General features: G+C 49.2%; 2 protein-coding genes across 3 annotated transcripts; both read right to left on the reverse strand.

Moving 5' to 3' along the window:
- Positions 1-606: 606 nt before the first annotated feature.
- Positions 607-8235, reverse strand: LOC122380524 (serine-enriched protein-like). Of its 2 annotated transcripts, XM_043363739.1 has the most exons (8): positions 7746-8235; positions 7112-7315; positions 6698-6833; positions 5749-5787; positions 4802-4919; positions 3821-3978; positions 3159-3287; positions 607-1850 (listed from the first exon to the last, which is right to left on the reverse strand). In XM_043363739.1, exons 2-8 carry the CDS (start codon positions 7306-7308, stop codon positions 1458-1460), a joined length of 1170 nt encoding a protein of 389 aa, XP_043219674.1. In that variant the 5' UTR covers positions 7309-7315; positions 7746-8235; the 3' UTR covers positions 607-1457. The 2 variants fall into 2 exon arrangements, with proteins under 2 accessions (XP_043219674.1, XP_043219675.1); XM_043363740.1 differs by lacking the exon at positions 5749-5787 and having other exon boundaries at positions 7746-8062.
- A 1163-nt stretch (positions 8236-9398) lies between these two features.
- Positions 9399-15891, reverse strand: LOC122380525 (transcription factor HES-4-like). Its single transcript, XM_043363741.1, has 4 exons — positions 15639-15891; positions 14938-15033; positions 10753-10916; positions 9399-10495 (listed from the first exon to the last, which is right to left on the reverse strand). Exons 1-4 carry the CDS (start codon positions 15711-15713, stop codon positions 9901-9903), a joined length of 930 nt encoding a protein of 309 aa, XP_043219676.1. The 5' UTR covers positions 15714-15891; the 3' UTR covers positions 9399-9900.
- Positions 15892-17809: the final 1918 nt, after the last annotated feature.

Consider the following 17809-nt stretch of genomic DNA (forward strand, 5'->3'; position numbering starts at 1 on the left):
TGTTTTTAAGCAGGTCGTATTTTTGTTGAAAACCCTACGGATGATATTGGTAAAACGTATTTCAGATATTCGATTCGGAAAAGATATGTCGAGTTGCTTTTCTGCCCCACGTCGCCATTCTGGGTATTCTGTGATCGATTCGCCCCGTGTTTGGTTGGGCCCGCGCCGCGTGGTTCGGCGGTATTTTTGAGGGAGGAACGCAGGAACGCAGGAACGCATAACGCACCGAGCGAAAAAAATTGAGGAACGCTATTCCAGGAACGCACTAACCGCGGCCGGAGGAACGCAGGAACGCTAACGCACTACCGAAAATCGAGGAACGCGCCCAGCTCTGCAGACCAGAATGGCGATTTGACGCACATCGGCGCATATTATCCGTGCATTCCCAGACTTTCTGTCATAAAAAAATGCGAACGTGTGAAATATCATTTGTCACATTCATGTCGGTGATTGTCAAGCAAAACCCCCAAATGCCCGTCGTGGATCATAGCCAGGTGTAGCAATACCTAAACGACCAATGGATATTCGGCCAAGCTGGCTGGGCTCACCCGGTCACCGGTGTCTGCTCGTTTTCCAATACTGATGCATTCAAAACTTTGAAGAATGTTTACTTTTAAGAAGTATATTTTTGACAGGCGGTGAATATCGTTAAATGACGAGTTTCCCTTCCCAGTGCTGATGGATACAAAACATCCATTGCAGAGTGTAAAAGATCAAAGATATAGGTATGCATGGAATGTTTCAAAGACAAGCTACATAGACCATAGGTATAGATACTCAGGCAAGTGTTACTCATTCCGGTTCAATTCAAAACAAAGTCACACAATCTGAGCGCAGTCGGATACAAACTGGAGAAAATTGCATCCAGGGCTAATTTGACCCCAAATATACGGTAATAGGTACATAACATTCCTACGGACTCCGCACTTTCACTCTAAAAACGTGTCATTTTTTCATCATGAAGGTGCAACACTTGTGACGACAGTCGACAACATCGCGGGTGGCAATCAAGTGATGGTTGGTGACACACCTTCGGGAGATTTGGACCGCAGTCAGGGTTCAGGACGCAACGAAATACACATTTGAGGAGTTGCAAGACTGCAGAACGTCCGTACCTACCTACATGATCATCCGACTGTTTCAGCAGGAGCTGAGACGTTTTCACCCTGTACTGACGGAGCTGCGCGTCCATCTGCAAGGTCTGTCTCCATCCTGAGTAACCCGACCAACCCCTTTCAAAAACATTTATCTGCACCCTGCCTTTTAATTGCGTGAAAAGGTATCTCTTGGTTAACGGTTTTCAACTTCTTTTCATTTGAATCCACCCAAACTCCCCACCAACATTACTTGGATGCAGCCACAAACTGATATGATCTGCAGTATAGCCACTCGAGTCTCGGTCGTCAGAGTACACCAGCCTTCTATAACTGATACTTGTCGCCTCGGGACAGCTTCGTTCAGGATATCCTGCCGAGCGGCGAGCCCGTGTAGCCGCCCTCGGAGCTGTGCTTGCCGTCCGAGCTGTGCCGGTCGCTGTTGATGTCGCTGGACGTGCTGGACGAGAGGGTGGTGCTGCTGCCGTACGGGTCCAGTGAGCTCTGCACGGGCAGGCGCCGCGCCCGTTTGGGCGAGAGCCGCGAACTGCACGGCTCGACGCTGCTCGGGTCGGCCTGGTAGGCCAACGCGTTCATGATGATGTGGTCGGGCACGATGCCCAGCGGGCGGATGTCCTTCATCAGGATCGTGGCCGGCACCTTGTGGAACTGGATGTACTCGAGGAAGGTGGAGATGACCTCACCCAGGTCCAGGTTCGAGTTGTCGCAATACTTCTTGGACCACATCAGAGCCGCCTGGAAAATAAAGCTTTTATAAAGAATTGTCTAATAAATGATATAGTTATCTAGATCGCATTTTAAAGTTTTTTTTTCTGGTAAAAATGTCTATAAAATGCAAAAGTGTCTTTATAACTGTCACTGATAAAGCTATATGCTTTAATGCTGACCTTTTACGAGAAAATAACCCTGAAAATCAGGGGCCTCAGTGTTGCTGTTGTTGAATTGTTGTTGTTGTTGTTGTTGTTGTTGTTGTTGTTGTTGTTGTTGTTGTTGTTGTTGTTGTTGTTGTTGTTGTTGTTGAATGTTACGTTATTTACGCTCACTAAACTATTCTAGAAGCGTTTAGGGTAACTATGGGGAAAACGCACCCCTGGGTTAAACGCCTCCCCTAAAAAAAATCGTATTTCTTATCGACGGATAGGTGTTTTATCCTGTCTTTCAGAACAGTCAGCTGCTTGTTTACGTAGGTCTCTATTTCCGGTTCAGAGTCTTGAGGAGCAGCGTGGGTAGGTGCTGATGTTGGTTTTGGGTGTTGTTTTTGTTGTTTTTACAGAAGATTCCTAATATTTTGATGCCCTCTTTATATCACAAAACTTGCTATTGTGCACATCACTCAAAACTGCGTTTTATTGTCATTCTGTTGAATATATTATGCTGCGGCGTTAGTGGCGCGTTTTTTGTCAATATTTTGTTGACCGGAAATGGAGTGGATGGGGCAAGACGCCTACTCGATGCATGGGGCAAGACGCCCCCAGTTTTGTGAAAGGGGGGCGTTTTGCACGGTGGTGAGAGTGCAGGGTAGCGCCCTGTAGGTCGGGGCCGAAAAGGCCTCTCCCTGTCCTTTTTTGCTGATATATCCTAAACGACTGCAGATATCGTCACCAAACTTTCAGGACTCCTCTGGGCATCCATTTTACACATTGCAACAAAATTTTATTCCAAAGGCTATGATAGGTTGACCACAAATGACGTCAGAATGACGTCAAGTTCTGCCATGTTCATCATTTTCTATTGATAGATGGGGTGGGGGCGCTTTGCACATGGGTGTGGGCGTATTACCCAGGGTATGGGGCAAAACGCCCTTTTGCAAGGGTATGCGAAAACCTTTTTGGGGGGTTAAATACCTCACGCAGGTGTCTTTTCTTGGTCTCAAAACGTAGTAAAAAGAATGAGCTACATGATGGTGCCCAAATGTTTAAGTAATCTGTGTTGGGTTGAGTGTCAGAAAGTTTCGCGCTTAAGGGGGGCGTTTTTGACCTATTCACCCTATTTTATTCTAAAACGTTCTAAATCTCGGCCGGCCTATATCGTATCGCATCTCACCTGGAACTTGGTGAGCTCGTCTGCGTTCAGCTCTCGCACGAGGATCAGCCTGACCACGTGCTGAGGCAGCAGTGTGAACGAGCCCAAACTGAGCACCTCGTTACCGTGCATGTCGACAAACTCGAGCACCTGCAGCGGGCAGGACAAAACGAGTGAGGGGCTCGGGACAGCTCCAGCCCTTTTTTACTACACATTCATCTTCCTGGCTAGGAAAAATGATTTATGCTGGATGTAGGTATGTATAGTACGGTAATAAGCAGTAACGGCGGAACAACTTCAATTACGGGGGGGGGGGGGGTACTGCCGACTTTTGGTCCCATTCTTTCCATGCAACGCCCATAGGGGCAGGGCTAATGGGATGGGAAAATCCCATTAGCCTGGGAAAATCAAGGACACAGTGCCCCGGTGCCCCCCCCCCCCCCCGTTCCGCCGCCTATGGTAATAAGAGTGCGGAAAAGGCGGTAGATAAATGACAAGCATGGTTTAAAACACTAACAAATAAAAATACCTCACAGAATGAACGCTTGCAATATATCAACATGCTTACAAATTATGTATCTGACGGACATAATTCTTATATGGTTAAGTTTAACTGCCAAACATCATTTATTCGGCTCGTACTAGCCGTCTTTATGGACCGCCCCCCCCCCCCCCGATCTCACCTTCTGAACCATGGACTTGGTGCATTTGTACTGTATGTATCGCTCTGCGGAGGCCAGCAGGGCGCACACGGTGTCCACGTTGATGCAACACTGGACGAAGCCGGCGCAGGCACGACGCAGCTCGTCCAGTCCGTAATAGTCGGCGGCGTTCATTAGACCTAGCAGAGAGAGATAGAGAGAGAGAGAGACAGAGAGAGAGAGAGAGAGAGATAGAGAGAGAGAGAGAGAGAGAGAGAGAGAGAGAGAGAGAGAGAGAGAGAGTGAGAGAGAGAGAGAGGGAAGAGAGAGTGAGAGAGAGTGAGAGAGAGTGAGAGAGAGAGAGAGAGAGAGAGAGAGAGAGAGAGAGAGAGAGAGAGAGAGAGAGAGAGAGAGAGAGAGAGAGAGAGAGAGAGAGAGAGAGAGAGAGAGAGAGAGAGAGAGAGAGAGAGAGAGAGATGGTTGTGCGTCAGATTTGCAGAGGACAGGATGAACTACATATAGTATAGTGTTTGCAGCCTGGGCAGAGTGTCTACACTCACCAGGCAGAGTGTCTCGACTCTCGACACTCACCAGGCAGAGTGCCTTGTCACTCATCGAGTAGAGTGCGCGGCTGCAGGGTCACTCGCCGTCCGCAGAGTCGTGACACCCTCTGAGCAGTGAGCAGAGTGTCGTATGACTCACCAAGTAGAGTGTCGTGACACTCACCAATAGAGTGCTGTGTCTCTGTCACACTCACCGAGTAGAGTGTCGTGACACTCACCAGGCAGAGTGCCGTGTCACTCACCAAGCAGAGTGTCGTGACACTCACCAATAGAGTGCTGTGTCTCTGTCACACTCACCAAGCAGAGTGTCGTGGCACTCACCGATAGAGTGCTGTGTCTCTGTCACACTCACCGAGCAGAGTGTCGTGGCACTCACCAATAGAGTGCTGTGTCTCTGTCAGACTCACCGAGCAGAGTGCCTCGACTCGACACTCACCAGGCAGAGTGCCGTCACACTCACCGAGCAGAGTGCGCGGCTGCAGCGTCACGCAGCCCGTGTGAACGTACTCGATGAGCTGACGGAACACGTCTGGCTCAAACTCCTCAATGATGAGCGTCTGATGCTGACTCTGGTTCGGCTGCAAACAATAGACAGGGGCGCTATATGTACATATATACACATATAGCTGCTGGGTGGGCATTTGAGGAGTTCGGCTTCTTTGGTATCCCTGTCGCTTCACGGGCATAGATATGTAGTAAACCGATAAATATTAATTGCATGTGTTACACATTTGAACCTCTTGGTTTGAAATAAAGCACCATTCTTCTTCTAATATTTCGGAAGCTCTTCATAGCTGGTCATGTTTGCATACATGCAAGCCTTTTTCAAGGTGCCAGGATTTTGATAAACGATTGCTTTACATAAAAGAAAAATGCATTTGTAAATAATCTTTTTTAATACTACAGATACCTAGTCGTAGTAAAGACGTATGAGTACGTGACGCTTAGACAAGCCATTGAGGAAACATTTTTACCCATTTCCCCGTAACCAAATTCATGCAGTAACACCATTCATGCAGTTGACTGGCATCACGCATGCGATTTGTCTTCTCAGTGTCGAGGGGCAGGGATTGACGTAACCAGCATCCGGGAATTCGCCCAAGCAATTACTGTCTTACAAGCATAATGTTACCGGTAACTCGACAGATGTTAATTAACTCAACTGAGTTCGCGTTTCTTTCTAGGCTGGCGAGAGGCCCGATGACCCTGCCTGGGGTCATGGCTAGTCATTAAGAAAGCCAGACGGTTTTTAAGATCCTTTTATCTAAATATCTGCTGATATTGTGACTGGGGCGCGTGACATACTCGGTCGGGAGGGGGATCGGTGTCATATGTCGTAATAACTAAGGTGTTTGAGTAGGGGTGGGGCGGGATGCAGCAGGGTGAAGGCAAAGAGCAACGTTTTACCTCGGGGATAGTAGCCAGCTGTTGTGAGAAGCCATGACGCTGCAAAAAGTCAGAACATTTGATAACACCTGTAGTTTTACGGCCCATCGATACCTCCCCGCGACAACAGCAAAATAACATCGAATATGGACAAACAACCCCATGGACAAACGGCCAATGAAACTTAAACACACAAATATGAACCATGCCGACAAAAGTGACAGAGCGAGAAGAATGGAGCTTATGAAAGAATTCAGTCTGATTGATGATTTAGCGAATAATATAAAAAATGTGGTACAATTTTACGGGCACTAGTAAACGTTTACTCTTTATTTTATGTGATTTAAAACTTCATGAACGAGTTGCTTGAAATAACGTAGCTTGTTACATAAGCAGACTAAGAACACTTGAATACACATAAAAGCTGACACATATCCATTGACTGAGACTAGCGGACGTCGGACGTGTAGCTAAAACACAATTAATAACCATAATCGTAACCACAAATAGCTAGATCGTCTTGATATAGGTATAACAAATAGAGAATAGCTTGGCTTCAGTAAAAGTGCATATAAATCGTAATCAAAATTCGTTGAATTATGTAAATGTTTGTGGCCGTTTTCCAAATTAAGTAAGAATGAAATAACCAATTTTCTTTTTTGCTGGATTATGAAAAACGAAACACGATTCTAGCACGAAAGAGGACATTCACATTTCATAAGAATTATTAAAGCAGCTCTCATTAACTGCTTAGTAAATCTGTGTCGCCTCAATCGTCATTTACTCAAGATAAGCTATTCTCTTGAAAGGAGAATATAAAGTTCAAAGAAGACGTGTTATGTGTGTAGGCATACATGATACAACATACAAATACCAGTCAGTATTGCCTTATGCTGAATTGAAGAACAGTCATAACAAAATTATGGACAAAAATACCTACTCATAGCGCAACTATCCGTGGTGGTCGTACCTTTTCTGTCGGATTTTGAATGTTGAGGAGTGGCTCGCTGCTTCTTTTCAGAAATAACCTGAGCTTATTCTCCTTCTGAGGCTGATCTTTCTTCCTCTGAGGTGATGACGACGAGTAAAACATCTTGTGAAATACTCTGAAACATAAGAGAAAATGCATAGCACTCTTCACCTTTCATGTTATCGTAAATTAAAAAAAAAACGCTTAATTTCGATCATATATTTGGCTGAATGAGCTACCTGCGACATTACTGAGATTTTAGTCTTGGGACGCCTTTATAGCGAAATTCAAAATCAGCCACAGTCCTTTAGCCAAAAAGGCATTGACGTACTGGAGGGTGTCAGGACTGCACGGACAGCATGGAGGAGCCAGAAATGACCTGGACCCTGCCCCTCCTGCATGCCAAATACCGACCTGCTGCGGGAGGCCAGGACGGCGCGGACGGCGCAGACGGGCTCCCGAGTGTCGCCGACCAGAAACGTCACATCACACAGCTCCGGCATACTCGCCAGAAACTTGAGGTCCTCAGCCAGCCCCGTCTTGTTCTCGAATATGTTGTAGTCGGGCTCTTCAGCCAAGGCCTCAGCCATGGTGGGGCGAGCGTCGATCATTGACCGACTGTCGACCCCAGGACGGGTCGGGTCAGGTCAGGAATGCTATGGTCCACAGTTATTATTGTCACGGTACACCACAACAATGTTCAGAACAAAGGATTGGCTGGACAATGGTCTTGCACACTGTATAATGTATGCTCTGTGCATATACCTAAATGTATGTCACAAATTCACTGTAGGAATGGTATACTTTTCCCGAATGAACTCAAACTCTTGTACTTGCATACAGTCAATGGGTCTCAGATAACCGTTGTTACTTTGCTGAGGGAGAGAGAGAGAGAGAGAGAGAGAGAGAGAGAGAGAGAGAGAGAGAGAGAGAGAGAGAGAGAGAGAGAGAGAGAGAGAGAGAGAGGGAGAGAGAGAAACAGTCACGAGACAACCACTCACTCTCACTCTTACGCACAGCCAACCCTTCGGCACCCATTCGCACTTACCTCGATCACAGCTATCTATCACAGCGAGGCAGACACCGCTGCTCACGTTGTCCAGCCTCGTCACGCTCTTCAGCTCCGCTAGCACAGGCAGCACCTGGACGAGCTGGCAGCGTCAGCAGCCCCCGGTGCAGCTCCCACGATCGTCCACTTGTTGCTGGTATCGTCAGTCCGCCGCGCGCACCGCTTCTCCTCCGCCCCGACGCCTCACACGGAACCCGGTGTCGACGTCTCCCCGCGTTCAGCCTCCTTATCGATCTGCCTCTGTGTCACCAGGCGACTGCAACTGACCAACACCTGACGAGCCGATCATCCCGGGAACTGAACGACAGCCGGGACGCCGCTCAGGTCCCCACTCGGCCGCGTCGCCGCCGTCGGGCTCGCCGTCGGCGCCGACGACTTCCGACGAACCGACCGGACCGGGTGCCGATCAATGTGCGCGACCGGGCTGCTCCTGCCGGCCGCCCGCGCCCCCGCCCGCCCCCGACTCCCCGAGCCACCTCCGCCTCCGCCACCGCCGCCGCCCGCCAGCGCACCTGAGCGGCCGGTGGAGCAATCTTGCCCGCCGGCACAGCAAAGAGTGATACGCACGCTGGATGCCAAGAGGCGCACTCCATTAGCAATATTAGCTAGCTGCTGCATACCGCGTATCTCTGATCACTGCTTCCGCGGGACGCCTATCGATTCGTGTGCGTCGCTGATACGGACTATGTGCTTCGTATTTGCTGAATCAGGCGCTGATATTTTCAGTCTTTAGAATTTAGGTTCATGTAACCTTATAAGCGGTCTTACAATTAATGATTTATATGAATGCGCTATATTTGCTTTTTTTATATGAATGCGCTATATTTGCTTTTTTTATATTTGCCTTTGTTTATATTTGTACTTATGAGGTGCATAGTGCATTCACGTTGTTTATCTTTCGTTGGTCGGGTGATCGCTAATTATCGATAAGCTATATAGTTAGGAACGACAATCACGGAGGGAACTCTTATTATTATTACATTATTATTATCACATAGACGTATTACATGACGTAGGTATTGTTCGCGGAGGGAACTCTCGCGAGTAGGTACTAAGTCAACTGCTATTACATCCTTGCTTACTCGGCCACTGGTCGATACTCGATAGTGAGACTGTAATTAGCAGTGCAAGATCATTATGACTTATACCTATGTGCAGATGGATTGATGCATGGCTGTCCGGCATTGCGAACGGCAGCCAAGTAAGAGGAGGTAGGAAATCTATTATTTGCACAAAGCGATAGCATTGATTAAACTTAGCTTTATAAAAAGGCTAGCATTTTTGTAAGTAGGAACCCATGGTTTTTATTTGGACACGCGTGAATTTTATTAAATGTGTGCCTACTGCCTGCCTACCTATAAATAAAACAAATTTGAAATGCAAGTCATGCTTTGGGGTGCGTAGGTATGCACGTGAAATTTAGCCATTTTTGGTGCGCGTGTGTTGTCGGCTAGGAAACGCTTCAAAATATTCGCGTGCATTGCGTACGCAATTGTGTGCGCTTTAAAAAACGTGTGCATGTGTTACGTACATACGCAATAGGTACGGTGGACCGAACGAACCACAAAAGAACCCAGCAGTGTGTGTATGTGTGTGCGATCTTTGAGCTCTTTCAACGTCACATACGTTCTCAAACATTTCTTTTATTGATTTTTTCAACCAGCCAACTGCCACAAAAGTGACGCACACGGGCTCATACCAACGGTTCACAGAACATAGTCACGCGCACGGTAACAATGCAAGCGGATGCACGGCGAAGAACCATCAAACGTATGCAACTTATATGGGTTCTTTTACACATGTCGCGCACACATGTCGACAGCTTACATGCAAAGGTAAATGTTGGTTGCTGGAGGACGCAACTGCACTTACGCTGTAAGACATGACCATAAAACGTCAAATATTTACAAAAGAATGACGACTTCATAGCAGGAACGTTTCAAGAGCGCCCCATTCTTACAGCGCACAGCAAAAAACATGCACGTAACTCATACTTAAACTACAAAGCAAGCGACTAAAAACTAGCATTTTTATCGTTGTTTTGTACTTGATCAATATTTCTATGTCGTTGTACTTGATCACAACAGCTCACATGATATCACAGTGATAGGGCACGGAGTTCCGCCGTCTCTCCTCACCACGGTCTCCACATGTCATCGGCCTGTTTCCGGTCCACGCCGAGGTCACTGACTTCTGACTCCTCGCTGCTCTCACTGTACGGCACCCGCTGCCGCTTGACCGGTCTCTCTCCCTCGCTCTCAGCCTCGGCCTCGAACGCTCGCTTCTTCAGATCGAGCGGGATCGGAATCGGACGGACCAACTGAGCGCCCGCCGCTGACGGTCGCACGCGCTCAAACGCCGACGGCGTCAAAGCTCCAGTTCCGCGGCCGCCAAGAGATGGCGCTGGCGGCGCGAAGCTCCTCTGAGGCGTGCTGGTGGCCGTGGCCGGTGGACGGGTGGCCTGAGGAGGTCCTAGTTCTCCATTCAGCAGACGATTGGCCATCAAGGTCTGCAGGCCGGCCAGAAGACGCGCATGCGCTCCGTTGTTGTTGAGGTCACCGCTAGGCGGCGCTGGCGGTGGCAGTACCGGAACACTCATGACGCTCGGGGAAGCCATGGCGGAGAAGGACAAAGGCGTCATCTGCTGAAGATTCGAGACGCAGCGCTCCACGTGCGCTAGAAGACGCTTCCTGACGCCGTTGTCGACGCCTTCGATACGGCCCACATACCTGCCGGTGATAGAGGTCAGGGTCAAGGACGATTGATCCGGACGTCACGCTCAAGAGCGACAGTTTTATCAAGTCAACGGTAGTAGCTGTTTGTCACGTGTGCAAGCCATAAACTGAGATTAATTGGAATAGTTTAATGTCATGCTGGTTTGGCAGAGCACCTACGTTTTATCCAAGCACGTTTCAGTTTTACCTATTTGTATTGCATGCAAGTCCGGCCCACAGGTGACAGTCATTTTTCACGGCTCTGCACTGACCTGGCCACCTCCTGCCCGCACTCTGTGAAGCCGTTCTTGACCTTGGTGAGGACGGACGGGTCGAAGGCGACGGCCATGGCCAGCTGCTGGCGCTGCACGTTCTGCAGGTGGCGCACCGTCATCTCCAGAATGTCCGCCTTCTCCAGCTTACTGTGACGCGCCGGCTGCAATAGACAGAGAGAGATCGTGGTCAGATGAGCGAGCAGATTTGCATTTAGCAACTTATTATTTTTTAATGAAAGTATATTATTTTTATGTTGGATTACGAGCTTTTCTTTCGGGGAGGGTTCCAGGAAAACAGTCATGCATAGTGTTCCATTTTACCTCGATCATACGCATTTTGTGGTACATTCACTAAACTATTTACTAAATATAAATTATTGTGAAAGTAAGACCTATAAAACAAACGGTGTTTGTCGATGTTATGGATTCAATTGTTATAGCAACTCTTGGATGAATTCCGATATAGGTGGTCATAGCTCACGCTGAACAATGTCGAATTCATTCGCGGAAGGGTGTGGGGAAAGCAAATCACTTATGCTGACAATTTGAAGGCACAAAAACTGGCGCTGGCGTCTTCCGTTCTCCCATCGATATAATTCAACTAGCACTTCCTTTCCGCACTAACATTTCCGACTTTCGTCCGGGATATCCGACCAGTCCGGCCCAAACGGCTCCTCTGAACGCGTCATTTCCGATCAAACCACTCATTACGGACCACCAGCATTCTATTACGGCACTGGGTCAGCCAATCAGCCCCGTCTGGCCGTGTTTAAACAGCCCGGAAGTGATAGGTCCCGGCACGAACGGCGCCGCCGTGGGTGGCTGTCCGTGACGGGAGCGTGATCGGTGGACCGCGGACGGACGGAGGACCCCCGGCGGGACGAGGCGACGCGCCGCTCAGGCGGCACTGATCGGGCCGCAGCAGCGCCGCCGAGCGTGGGGACGAGTGCCCCGGCTCGGTCGGCAGCGCTGGAGCGGAGTCGTGAGAAGAAGCGCCAGTGTGCGTCGTTCGGAGGGTCATGGATGAGAGCAGTGACGCGGCGGGTGTATTGAGAGATAACCTATTAGTATATTTGTAAATGCTAGAAATATTTCATTCATTCACGCGATGATTCAGCCATTTCGGTGTTCAGTCATCCGTTCTTTCATTCATGCACACATTCATGCATCTTGTCTATCTATCCCATCTATCCTTCATTCATCTGCCAATCATACATTCATATTGATGGCCAGGCCATTGACAAAATGATGTTTAGAAATGTTCAGGATAGAGAAAGGTTCAGTACCTAACCTACCAGTAAAACTATCAAGCAATCCATCTTATCTCCAAGCACATGCATGCACGGATGTCGCTTAAATTTTCATTGAGCTCATACTTAAGAACGTTCATTCGTTCACCCATTCATTAATTCATTTTATTGCGTGCTTTAATTGTCAGGCAATAAATTAGGCCAGCTCTAATGAACCAGGGCATACGGATATCCCCTTGAACAAGTCCACGACTTTTTGTCACCTTCCACCTTCACCTGTCCTGAGTGTCCTCCAGACACCGGTCCCACCCACATAATGATCCCTCGCGGCGCCTGGGAAGCTGCCCTAACGGCCGGCGGCTGCCCGTCGACCCAGCCCGCGCCGGTCCCACCATACAGGTGACCTGTGCGACCCGAGCGGCGACCGGCCGGTGGCTGGCACACGCCGTCCACCGCTCACCGCCCGTCCACCGCCCACCGCCGCCAGCCGCCGCCGCTCCCCGGTCACCGGAAGCGGCGGCGTGGGAGCGGCCGGCTCTCTCACGGCGGCGCGCGCCGGTCGACCTGACCCCATTACGGTCAGAGAGCGCGCCGGGTCACCGGCGTGGGAGCGCCTGTCGACCCCTCGGCGAGCCGGTGACGGGCTGGGAGCCGCCGCCGGGGTGAGAAAGCCGCGCCGACCCGGCGCGCGCCCGTGATGTTTTGTTTGGGTGCGCATTTCCTGGCTACCGTGTACCGACAAATTATTTGACTTCACGCCTATAATCGCTCTTACGACGTTCCTATATGGTAAGGAAGCTATTACAAACAGCGAAATCTAATTAAATTAAGTCCTTAAAACAATCATAATCATACGAACGCTCCCAGCAAAACGAACCAGTGTTGGCTAGAAATTCACCAACTCGCTACATAGCACTGCACGCCATTCTTTCTATCCAAACGCTTCATTACATGCTCCCTGGTCAATTTATCCTTGATATTAGCCGCCACCGCGTCCATCCCAACCAGTGGCCACATCCTGCCAGTCATATCCCCTACGCGACTCGGAAGTCAGGGCCGCAGTGGGGCAGCGTTCCGACCGGAGGGAGAGGGACCGGGGCAGTCACCCTCCCTCTGATCCCCCGCCGTCCTACAATAGACCGGAGCGGCGGCAGGTGCCTCCGGTGATGAGCAGGGGAGCGCACTGTGGGAACGCATCCGGCGGCCGCGCCGGGACAGGTGCCGAGCGGTACCGCAGGAATGTGCTCTCCCAGCGCCCACCGGACCGGAGAGCATCATTAGCTTTTGTAAACAGCGCCGCCGCATACCTATGGGGACGCCAATTTGGGAAATTGCTCCACTCTGCGCCCTTGTGTGTAACGTCATTCATTTCCTAGCTCTCCAGCGTTGACCGACACCAATTTCGGTGAATTCCTTCTCGTCTTCTGATCAGCATCTCGTCTTATCGTGCATCTGATATTCATATTTGTGGTATTGCAAAATGAACCTTTCCATGCATCATCATTTTCAGCTAACCCTATTTTATAAATGATACAGCTTCCACCTTTGATATTCAATGACGATACGCAAGAATAATTAAAACATGCCGATTACGGGACTGAAAACGGGTGCCTAGAAATACATATGTAATCATAACTGGGTACTGCTATATCTGTAGAGATAGCAGAAACGGTTCTCTCCAGCAGAAAAGATTACTGTGAACAGGTTTCCTTCAGGCTCGTATAAGACTCACGTATCTCTTATAGCGTGCATACACGGCACTCCATCTGGAAAGGTGTGCAAGTGGGGTTCGTGCTCGGATACCCATACCAAGTGAAGTGTGAACGTTCTCAATTTATCGATGCTTCGGTCGCGCCGCTTCTTTGCGAGGAAAAAAGACATATTGTGATACCTATTGCATAATACCTAATAACCAGTATAGCGCCTTTTGGGGCGACTAACGGAGCGAGCGAGGGGGCGAGTCTTGCACGTGCGAAATTTCGAGGGGGTACCTCCAACTGACTTGTGCACGGCACCCTACTGACCGGTCTCTAGCGATGTGCCAAATTTGAGCACAATCGGCCCAGCCGTTCTCGAGATCTGGGAGCGGCACCCTGCACGTGCGCACGTGCAAAATGGGTCCCAACTGACTTGTGCACGGCACCCTACTAACTGGTCCCTAACCGTGTACCAAATTTGAGCGCCATCGGTCCAGCCGTTCTCGAGATCTGGAAACGACCCCTGCACGTGCGCACGTGCAGCAGCACCCCAACTCTGGCACACGGATATGCAGTGCCTAGTGGGTGCCTACCTACATGCCAACTTTCAGCGCAATCGGCCAAGTAGTTACCGAGATATTGCAACAATTACAAAACTGACACCTCTTCGTTTTGCACGTGGCACGTGCATAAGGGGTCACCCACATGCGTCGGGAATAGTCCAATACTTGGTAGAAGGAATGAAGCTACCCTACAAAAATTACCGCGTGTAAATCGGTCAAGTGGTTGCTGAGATATAAGCCTCGCAAAAGCGTCCGCACGGCTTTTGCGGACGCTTTTGCGTCCGCAAAAGCCGTGCGGTCCCAAAAGTCTTTGCCCAAAGTGCGGTCCCAAAAGTATATTATTTACTCACTTTGCGTCCCAAAAGTCCGAGCTCGCTTCGCTCGCTCCGTAATTAAAACACTTATGGCAGTTTTCATAAGTAGTATAAGCATTCATACTGAATGCTAGGGCCAGCGACGAATTAAATGAATACGGTGGTTAAGTGCATCAGTACATAGATCAACGATGCTAAATAATGTATTATGCTAAATGTTATTATAGCTCTAGCACTATGTTAACATTATGTTAAAACGTATAATTTAGGTAAATGACAGTTATGTTAAATGTTGAAATCCATTTATCATTAAACCCGTTCTTAACAATAAGAAATGTTCCACTTATTCTGCACTTACATCTTTCTGTAGGGCGTCCAGTATGAGGGACTTCAGCTCGCCCAAACAGCCGTTGATCTTGGCTCTGCGCTTTTTCTCCATCACGGGCTTGTTGTTCTGGAATGGACACAACGTATCGTCAGATACAATGTCAGTTACCTGTCTCACATATGATTCTACACAGAACGGTATCAAGGCTACTGTCATGATACCTTTACGCATGATACCTACCTTATGAGAACTTAACGCATTATTTTCAGAGAACGGTGCTTTCCAGACAGCAATCAGCTGAGTAAGAAATCACAAATCACATGCACACTAACACTACATATGAAGCATAGTGTCTTTTTTTTCGCTCAAGTAACTTGCATCAACCTATTCAAAAGTGAACTAAATAAGATAAATTAAAATAAAATAAAATGAAATAAAACAAAATGCATAAAATAAAATGAAATAAAATAAAACAAAATACATAAAATAAAATGAAATAAAATAAAACAAAATAAAGTGAACAGAGCTGAATGACCTGTTATATAAAACAGGCATGTCGAAAACGATCAATCCAGGGTGACCAATCATCCCATTCCCCAAAATTATCGACCGTTAGATATCCCTAAGGGACCGTGTGCTTCCCGCCTTGCCGTCGATGGCAATGTCTCGGGAGACAGCAGGCGCCGGGCAGCCGTGTCAACAGTCCAACGCATCCCATATCAGGTGCTCACCTTTTTCATGTCTGCCTTGGACTCTGACGACGAATCGGCGCGATGACAGTCGAACTCCATCGGTGCTCTCTCCATGGCGAGTGAACCGAACTACCAACACTTGGTCCTCTCCCCTCACAGCTGTGACGTCAGCAGGGGGAACCCGCGGCGGCGGACGACGGACGGCGAGGGACGGGAGGAGCTCAGGGGACGGGAGCTGCTACCACACCGGAACCCGCGGCTCGACTGATGTCCGCCGACCCGCCCGAGCCGCTTTTGGTCCCGAGCCATGGCCCGCCGCTGCGCCCGGCCGAGCGGTGCGTGCATTGTGCGCCCGGATAGGCGTGGGAATTCGAAACAGATCAGAGGTGCTCGCGGAACTGACTCAGCTGAGGGTTGCCCTACTAACTCAGATGACTGCTTGCGGGTCCAGGTCATGCCTGATTACTGTTTTTGCATTTTATTGTGATCATTTTGACAAATAGTTATATTATTTACTCACTTGCCCGGCAAATTTCGAACTCCGTGCAAACATGTTTAATGGTATCACATGTGGTGTACCATACCATTCCCGGTGAAGGAAGAATCTGTCTCTTCCGATATTGTATTGCCTCTTATCTGTTGCAGTTATCGACATTAAATCAATATAGCTAATCTTATGCGCGGTGAAGTCATGGGCAACAAGTTGCTGAGAAGCTTATAGTAGGTATGTGCCTGTACGCCTTTGTGATGTCACTTCACTTAAATTAACTTAGCCCTAAATCACCCCTAAATAATATCAATCAATTGTGCTATCCTTGAGCGTAATAATGTTACAAGTTCAATCGAAAATTTTAGAGCAATATGAAGCGTAACAGTCAATTCTGGATGAAATAATTGCTGAAAAAAAAAAATGTTTTCGTTCCTGCCGTCTAGTTTAGTTTAGTTTAGTTTATTGAGTACCTACATCATCAACGGGCAGGGGCAGCCCAATTACAGTCGAAGTCGCATAGTGAAAAATACATACATGGTAGGAGACATACATAGGTACATAAATACGCAGACCAAAGACCTCTCAGACTTCAGAGACTACTTACGTATACGTAAGTGATCACACGAATCTTAGAGACATTCGTCCACACGTCTACCTCGCGGTTGCTATCCAAGAGGGTGTTGCACAGTTCCGGTATACGATAGAATGGGCTGTTCCCCACTGTGTTGACACGAGCGAAGGGTACATGGAAGAGAATCATATTCCGCAGATGACGAGTTGGCACTGCCAGTGGGAAGCGTTCGAGCAGATACGATGAGTCCACAACATGACGATGCTGAAGTGTGAAGGATGAGTAGAAGGGATAAAGTTTTCGGAACATTCTATGGAATGGGATGCCCTAAAAGAAAAAGAAAACACCTGCTTCCACCAAAATTGAATTGTTAAAGAATGAGTGTTGCTCTGCTGAGTTTTGATTTGATTGGAACGACCTTTGCACGAGCTCGACCCAACTGGTCTTGAAGAATCATCCTGAAAACAGCCTGAAATAGTCACGCTGCTGATGTCGCCCAAGAACCGTTTTGGAGAAGAGTGAGGACCGTTTAAAGTTCCATTTCTCCGTTTTATCTCTTTTTTATATGCTTACAAGACGTTCATCAGTACTTCATTTGATTTGCAGAAGCATATAACTGCAAGTTATGAATTGCATACCCAAAAGAATAAGACACCCTTGCTTATCATCTTCCCGTTTGGTCCTTCCCAAAGGGCGTCCGTTTCGCCGGCCGGCTCCTACTCCGTCCCGCCTCCTGCCGCCGCGCTGAGAGAGTTCCCACGGGGTGCCGGCGGACCGGCCGCCGCCAGGTGACGCGCGCCCCGGGTCGTGGGAGCGCGCCCCCTGGCGGAATGCCGGCACCTGTGCGCCGCGCGCCCAGCGGCGGCGCGGAATGCGCGGAATGCGGCGGCGCGTGTCCGCCGGCGGCGCGCGCGTGGCTGACGGCCGGCGGGCGCGGGCCCTCGGGCCGAGCCGACTGCCCCGGGGCGGTGGAACCTGCGGCCGACCGGCCGCCGGCACACCTGGTCACCGACCGAGTGGGGAGCGGCGGAATGCCAACGGGCAGATGTATAGGGGGGAGACCATCGGCACGCCGCGTCTGATGGAACGCGCTGTTAGGTGCCGGTGTGCTGCAGCGTGCGGGTTCACGGCGGAGCTGGACCGTGATGG

The sequence above is a fragment of the Amphibalanus amphitrite genome, unplaced genomic scaffold (genome assembly GCF_019059575.1).
Source record: "Amphibalanus amphitrite isolate SeventyFive unplaced genomic scaffold, NRLGWU_Aamphi_draft 000100F_arrow, whole genome shotgun sequence".
NCBI classification, from domain to species: domain Eukaryota; kingdom Metazoa; phylum Arthropoda; class Thecostraca; order Balanomorpha; family Balanidae; genus Amphibalanus; species Amphibalanus amphitrite.

Coding starts and splice junctions, on each gene's coding strand:
- LOC122380525 (XM_043363741.1), bottom strand. CDS start 15,713: ATGGAGAGAGCACCGATGGAGTTCGACTGTCATCGCGCCGATTCGTCG. Junction 10,917..14,937: donor TGGACGCCCTACAGAAAGAT/GTAAGTGCAGAA, acceptor TGTCTATTGCAG/CCGGCGCGTCACAGTAAGCT. Junction 10,496..10,752: donor TGCGGGCAGGAGGTGGCCAG/GTCAGTGCAGAG, acceptor TATCACCGGCAG/GTATGTGGGCCGTATCGAAG.
- LOC122380524 (XM_043363739.1), bottom strand. CDS start 7,308: ATGATCGACGCTCGCCCCACCATGGCTGAGGCCTTGGCTGAAGAGCCC. Junction 3,288..3,820: donor CCAAGTCCATGGTTCAGAAG/GTGAGATCGGGG, acceptor TGCCCGCTGCAG/GTGCTCGAGTTTGTCGACAT. Junction 1,851..3,158: donor ACGAGCTCACCAAGTTCCAG/GTGAGATGCGAT, acceptor TTTATTTTCCAG/GCGGCTCTGATGTGGTCCAA.